The sequence below is a fragment of the Pteropus vampyrus genome, unplaced genomic scaffold (assembly GCF_000151845.1).
Source record: "Pteropus vampyrus isolate Shadow unplaced genomic scaffold, Pvam_2.0 Scaffold139, whole genome shotgun sequence".
NCBI lineage: Eukaryota > Metazoa > Chordata > Mammalia > Chiroptera > Pteropodidae > Pteropus > Pteropus vampyrus.
In genome coordinates, this window is record NW_011888920.1 from 4,133,385 (window position 1) to 4,140,440 (window position 7,056).

The following is a 7,056-nucleotide window of genomic DNA, read 5'->3' on the forward strand; positions in this document are numbered from 1 at the left end:
AAGGCTGAGATTGGGAAACACTGAACCAGATGAACAAAACAACATGACTGGGTCATAAACATATAATGCTGAATGAAAAAAAAATGTATAAAGACATGCAATCTATTGTAAAAATTCCTATTTGGAGTTAGGGATTCATTCAGTCAATCATCTGATACTCATTGTGTATCTACTGCAAGATAGGTGCTGCACTTGGCAGTCTACAATAGTGACCAATACTAGATAGGATTCCTTACCTTCTAGAGTTTAGAAGAGGCAGTTGTTAAGTAAATAATCTCACAAATAAAAGAGAGAAAAGAGGAGATATTTTGGAGACTGGTAGAATCTAAAGTTCTCCAATCCTCCACGTGCATGGGCCACAAAAAGTCCCTAAATTTACAACCTTGCTTAAGTAATAATACAGAACAATATCTCTCAGCAAGACTACACACATCCACTTAGGATTGTGCTGTCTACAGTGTGAGCTCAGTAGATATTTGCTGAATAAATAGATGAAGGCTGTACTGTTAAATACCACTAAATGACTCCTTCAAAAATTTCCAGGCCTCAACCTTTGATACAGGAAACTGAACAGAAAGGAGGAACTAAAGGGCCAGGGCCCTTTGCCAGACAACAACAAGGAGTACACGTGTAGATTGCCCAACTTCTATTATTCATTTCTCCTCAAATTCATGCCACCTCACACCAAGCTATTTGCACTTCCTTGAACAAAACGCTCTCTGGCACCTCCAAGCCTGGACGGACTGCCTTTCCTGGAAAACTTTCACTCACATTTCAAAATTCTGATCACTTTCTCTGTCAAATTCCCCAACCCTACCTCACCCTGGTGGATTTGATCTCTGCTCTCCTTTGTGCCATCTGTACTTTGTGCTCACCTCTGCAGCATTTATCATAACTTCTTATCATAATCTGATTATGAGCTAGCTCTCTTGGGAACAGGAACCAAGTCCTATTCATCTTCATAGCCTAGTGACGAGTCTAGAACCTAGAACATCATGGATGCCCAAGATTTGGCAAGTGAAACAATGAATGAATGAACATGTCCTGCACTATGCTACAAAAAGAATAGGATAAAATCTATGCCCTCGAAAAGCTTACCATCTATTCAATAAGAAATAATAAATATATAAATAATTAAAGATTTTTCGCTAGAAATGTAAACTTCATAGTCATTATAAGGAACATGCATTTTTAATATATAAATTGGAATAATGCTTTAGAATGTAAACTGCTAGATAGTACGCAATTAAATAAATCTTCAGGTACTCCTGGAAATCCATATCCCTCTATTACAGTATTTGTCATTTGAGTTGGTAGCAGTAAATGACAAAAGACAATTACAAGCAGAGTGCACTTGGAAACATATAGTACTCATTATTATGAATGCCAGACACACAGTAAGTACTCATAAACTTTTACCGAACGAGTGATCTGACATTCTGAATCATATAAAAAAGTTATCTGTATGCTAGTGAGGCAGGTGTATCAGCAGTTGGGGTTACCCAAAATATATCCATCTCATGAGAACAGAACCAGCTCTAGGCCCCAAACTTTCCCCCTACGTTTAGTACCCGGTTGCCAAAAAGTCTATTCTTAACCCCTTTTTGTAAAAGGAGTAGAAAAGAGTTGTGTGATCGCAAACTATCCCCCCTATATTCTATCCATGTGATGATAACATACGTATTCACCAACCTCTCTTCACCCCCCATGGTTCCCTGGCCACAAGTGGGGATTCATGGAGCCAAACTCAAGTTTGGAAGATGAATTTTAATACTGAAAGTTTAAAATATTGAGTATAAGGAGTACCAGATATCTGGTAAACCGCACTCTTCTGATTCCTAGGTAAGACAAAAAGAAACTATAAACCAGAATCTCAGTGTCATCCCAGTGTCTGCACGGTTGCCAGAAGTAAGACTGAAACTTTTCATGAAAAAAAGCTCTGCCAACTGAAAAAGGAAGCTCCAGCCCAACACCCTCAGAATGAAGACCAATAAAGGGAAGAATGAAGGGAGTGTAGCAGAGTGTAGCCTTAAGAACCTTAGTCATCCCTCATTCATTCATTTGTGTGCCAAGGGTTGTGGGAAATACAAAAATGAAAAATATTTGATTCTTGCTGTTAAGGACTTTGTCCATCAGGAGTGTAAGATGCCCACAAACAGCTATCACATAAGGAGAAAAGTAAAGATCCACAAGGGAAGTACAAGAAAAGTGTGTTCACAGACAGAAGAAATCTCATATTTAGGAAGCTATTAGATACTCTTAAGTGTAAAACATACCAGGATTTCGAAAATATTAGAAAATTAGAAGGAAAAAATCATTGCTCACTTTGTCACATCTTGCTAAATTGTTATCTGCCATATTGTCTGTCCCAACATCAGGAACGCTGGGACCTCCTGGAGCAACGTTACATTCTCCCATCACAGAGGAATGGAGAGCTGATAGCAGGTGGTGACTAACGTGGGCAGAGTGGTAGCATGAGCCAAGCTGTCTGCCCACTTCTGTATAGTCAGCCACTTGATCCTCACAACAATCTCACGAGATAGGTACTGTAATTATCTCCATTTTGTAAATAAGAGAACTGAGGCAGAGAAGTTATGTGACTTAGCCAGGGTCTCCCATCTGGAAAGTGGCACAGACAGTTTATGAATCCAGAATCTGTGCCCTTAGCCCTTACACTACACTGCCTCTCAGCTGGGAACTTGTGGTTAAATTTATCAGGACATATACAGCTGCATGATACAAGATGATTTTTGGTCAACTTTTCCCTCTAAACACATCTGTCTATTTAAAACTATACTTATTTATATGACAAAAATGCATACACTATTACTGATCTAGTTTTGAAAATGGTATGGCTTTGACAATCTTTCTAAACGGAAATTCGCTTGTTAACCTGAAAAAAAAAATTTAGCAAATGCCTGTTCCACAGAGGTGCCACTGGCCAGAAGTGGTTAAGGGTGCAATTTGGACTGGGGCTTGCCAGCACCATCCCTTAGAGGTCATCACATGGCTGTGGACAAATGGCTTAGCCTTCTTTATTATGTCTCCATCTGCAAAGTGGGTATAACAATAGTGCCATCTCATAAAATGGCAAGCATTAGATTTTAGTATCCATTTAAATTGCTAAGCACAGTATCTGACACAGTGAATGCTCAATAAATATTAGCTTTCATTGTTTGGGTCCTGGGTTATCTGTATTTCCAGAATTCAAGTCCTCCTGTAACCACAGAAGTGCTTTCTCTGTCCCAGAGTTGCTGTCAATCCCTTAAGCACATTTCTATAACCCACACAGCACAGTGACACACACTAGAAGCAAGCTTCCCTGGTCCCCAGACCTGGAGATGGCCATGTCGCCTCGCTGAGGCCCGGGAAGGAGGCAGGCTCTGGACTAACTCTGGCGGCACCACAAAACTTAACCCAGATTTCTCACTTGGGTGAACTCATCTGTTAGTGGAGGATCACCGGCCCTGTCGGAAGGGCTCGGCAGCAGAAGGGATGCAGGCGCCGGCGCCAGGAAGGAGCTCACCCACCTGCCAAGTCCGAGGATGGGCACCCCTCCTTCATAGCATCCCTGGGGACTTTGCCCCCTCCCCACTGGGAAGCCACCCGGGAATGATTTAACAGTGTCAACAGGGCGAATTTACCCCCCAACCCTATAAAACACATTCCGGCGATTTCTAAGAGGAAGTCGAGGGAGGAGCACCACGCGCTTCACAAAGCCAGGTAAAGAGCAACATCCCTGGAGCACATGTTGAGCCGCCTGAACCAGCTGCAATGTCCGCGCGGCCGCCTCTCCCGCGCTGCCCCGCCGCGTGTGCTCCGCAGCCACGTGCGAGCCCGGCCGCAGGTCCGCAGCCCCCCGCGCTGCTGGGAGCCCCCGCCGTCCCCCGGGGCCGCGGCGCGCTCCTTCCACTCACCAGGTGAAGACTTTGCCTTTTACCCTGCGCAGCAGGCCGGCCACCCTGCCCGCTGCTCCCTGCCTCTGAGGCTGCGGAGCGCCAGGTCCCGCCGGCGAGGCTGCCTCCATCGGGGCGCCTGCCGTCTCCGGCGCCCGGAACCCCCCGAAGTGCCGGGGCCCGGAAGACGGGAGGCGGCGCCTGTGAGGCCGGCGGGGGCTCGGCTCGGCCCGTGCCCGCGCTCGCTCGGTCGTCTAGCTTCTCCCGCGGGCTCCTTCTGCGGCGAATCATTAACTATCAAGCCCCTAGGGCCAGACAATACATTTGCAGATTACAACCCGGCACCTCGGGAGGAGCAGAAGGAGAAAGGGCACTTTTTTTTTTCTCGCCTTGGCAGTCGAGCCTGAGTGAGTGTTGGGTGACACCCAATATGCATTTCAGATGTTTATGGCTCCTTATTTAAAATCAGCAAATAAGGTGATGACGAGATTTTATGCCAGCGTGTCCGACCTTAAGAAGCAGTGAACTTTGCTAACTAGAAAAGGCCGGCTGACTCCGCCCTCGACCTCCCAGTCTTCCTCCCTCCGACTAATTTAGAAAATATATTTCCCGCTTAAAAGAACTTAAAACGCTTTATTTGTTGTTGGTTTGTTTTTTGTTTTTTGTTGGTCTGTTTTTGTCCACCCCCCCCCTCCCTCGCAAAACCCTAAAAGGATCCTGGAACCATGTCTTTGTGGTGTGTCTCATTCCTCACTCCGTGTTCATTTTGCCTTTAAGTAATAAAGAGTTTTCTCAGAGGTGCCAGCAAAGGAGATGGTGCCAACCGCTGGCGCTCAGCCAGGGTGCCCTGGGCCTGGGCCATTCCTTCTGATGCTTCTGCGGGTCAGGAGGGACTAGGAGCTGAGGGCGAAAAGTTCCTGACTCTCACCAACAGAATGTAGGTGGGTCAGTAGACACCCTGCTTCCTAAAGGAGACCGGAAAGACAAAAGAAAAGGTATTGGGACCACTTTTTTTCTGACCACCTGCTTTCCTGGGCAAAGTGGGAGGGGAGGAGTTGAGGAAAGAGTGAAATAAGTGTAAATTCGAACGAGTTGGCAGTTCTGTGAGATTCCAAGAAAGAAAATAGATTTTGAAAAATGAAATGTAGCTTTAGGAACCCCAAGGTTAGCAGCTACAGACACCTCGAAGTCTACGTGAAATGACTTTTTTTCATTGTTGAAGTGAGATTGGAAAAAACTGAAAATTAAGAACATGGTCATCCAAACAGGGATGACTGAATATTATAGTACAACCACATTGTGAAACATTGAGAAGACTAAAAAGAATGAGAAAGCGGTATACCAGGCCTTGAAAGGATTTTCTCTAGCTATTTTTGAGTGAGAAAAGTAAGATTCAGAAAAGTATGTTTAATATGATCTCATTTTTGTAAAGCAAACAGTCTGTGCTCCTGGAAAAGAGTGATGGTTAAGAAACTTCCTACTCTTTTGTGTTCTTAGAAGTGGCATACTGCAAAGAAACACCCTTCCCCATGTGACCTCCAAGTTCACATCCTTGGCCTCATAAATGACTGGCTGAACTACCTGTCCCCACTGACCAATTGAAACAAAATGCTTGTTAACCAAACCAGTTAAATTCTTCTTACTCCAGGCCTGAGAACTTTCACCCAGCTTGGCCTGAGCCAGCATGCAACCCCTCTTTAGTAAGCCCCTCATGAAAATATGCTTGTCTCAGAGTAAAAGATTTTCTGATCTACTATCTAATCAAGCCATCCTTTCATCCACTCCCCCATAGGTTTCTATTGCACTTAACCCTCTCACTTAGAATAATCCTTTCAAAAAAAGTCTTTCCTTGCCTAAATTAGATTTGTTTTTTATTTGATAATATAAATATGGTTAGCGAGCATGGAGAAAAGTGTAGTACACATGTCGACACAAGTACCCTTAGAAAGGGTAAGGGATATGAAAAGAAGAGGAAAAGGAAAATTGCACTTAAAACATTCCAACATGTCTGATGGGGTCCCTTTTATATAAAAGTGTCTGTTTTGTATAAATACATGAGATTACAAGATGGATTTAGATGTTGTGGCAGGCTGAATAATGTCACCCCCAAAACATCCAGCTACTAATCCCTAGAACCCAAGAATGTTGCTTTATGCAGTAGTCCCGCCTTATTCCTGGTGCACATGTTGAGCTGCCTGAACCAGCTCCAAAGTCTTTATTCATGGTTTCCCTTTCCCTGGTTTCAGTTACTCATGCACACCTCCTTCCCCTAGCAAGGTGGGAGGGGGGCGAGTTGAGGAAATTGTGAATCATCCTTTTGTCCAGCATATCCACACCATATATACTACCCATTAGTCACTTAGTGGAATTCTCAGTTATCAGTTATACAACTATTGTTGTATTCCAGGGCTTGTGTTCACATAACCCTTATTTTACTTAATAATGGCCCCAAAGCACAAGAGTAGTGATGCTGGCAATTTGGATATGCCAAAGAGAAGCCTAAAGCACTTCCTTGAAGTGAAAGGTATGTACAACTAGGAAAAAACATATCTAGGATTTGGTACCATCTGCAGTTTCAGGCATCCACTGGGGATCTTGGAATATATTCCCATGGATAAGGGATAGCAAAAAGAACTTTGCAGATGTGATTCAATTATATAATCTTAAAATGGAGAGATTGTTCTAAATTATCTGGTGGGCCATAATGTAATCACAAGTGTCCCTACAAGAGAAGCAGAGGAAGAGGTGATACAATGATGGAAGCAGAGATTGGAGCAATGTGCTTTGAAGATGGAGGAGGTGCTACAAGCCAAGGAAAAGAGGCAGCCAATAGAAACTCAGATCCTTGATAAGGAAGTAGCTTTACCAACTTCAGCCTTAACTGTGGCCCAGTAAAACTGATTTCAGACTTCTGACCTTCAGAACTGCCAGAGAATAAATTTGTGTTGTTTTAAGCCTCTAAGTTGGTAGTAATTTGTTACAACAGCCATAGAAGACAAATGAATATATATACATATATATGTATATATATAACTTATAGAGATAGTGATATACTGTCAAATGAAGGAGGCGGCGCCTGTGAGGCCGGCGGGGGCTCGGCTCGGCCCGTGCCCGCGCTCGCTCGGTCGTCTAGCTTCTCCCGCGGGCTCCTTCTGCGGCG

General features: G+C 44.0%; 1 protein-coding gene across 4 annotated transcripts in view; it reads right to left on the reverse strand.

Annotated features, from left to right (window-relative positions):
* Positions 1-4,421, reverse strand: part of SLC35F2 (solute carrier family 35 member F2) — a 53,000-nt gene extending 48,579 nt beyond the window's left edge. For 2 of the 4 annotated variants that reach the window (XM_011368144.2, XM_023535378.1), the window contains exon 1: positions 3,918-4,055. Coding sequence is in view for 2 of the 4 variants with exons in the window: in XM_023535377.1 (XP_023391145.1) it covers positions 3,918-4,027 (110 nt within the window). In the remaining 2 variants the exon portion in view is untranslated. Of the gene's footprint in view, positions 1-3,917 lie in introns of all 4 variants that reach the window. The other 2 variants (XM_023535377.1, XM_011368142.2) reach the window with 2 other exon arrangements.
* Positions 4,422-7,056: the final 2,635 nt, after the last annotated feature.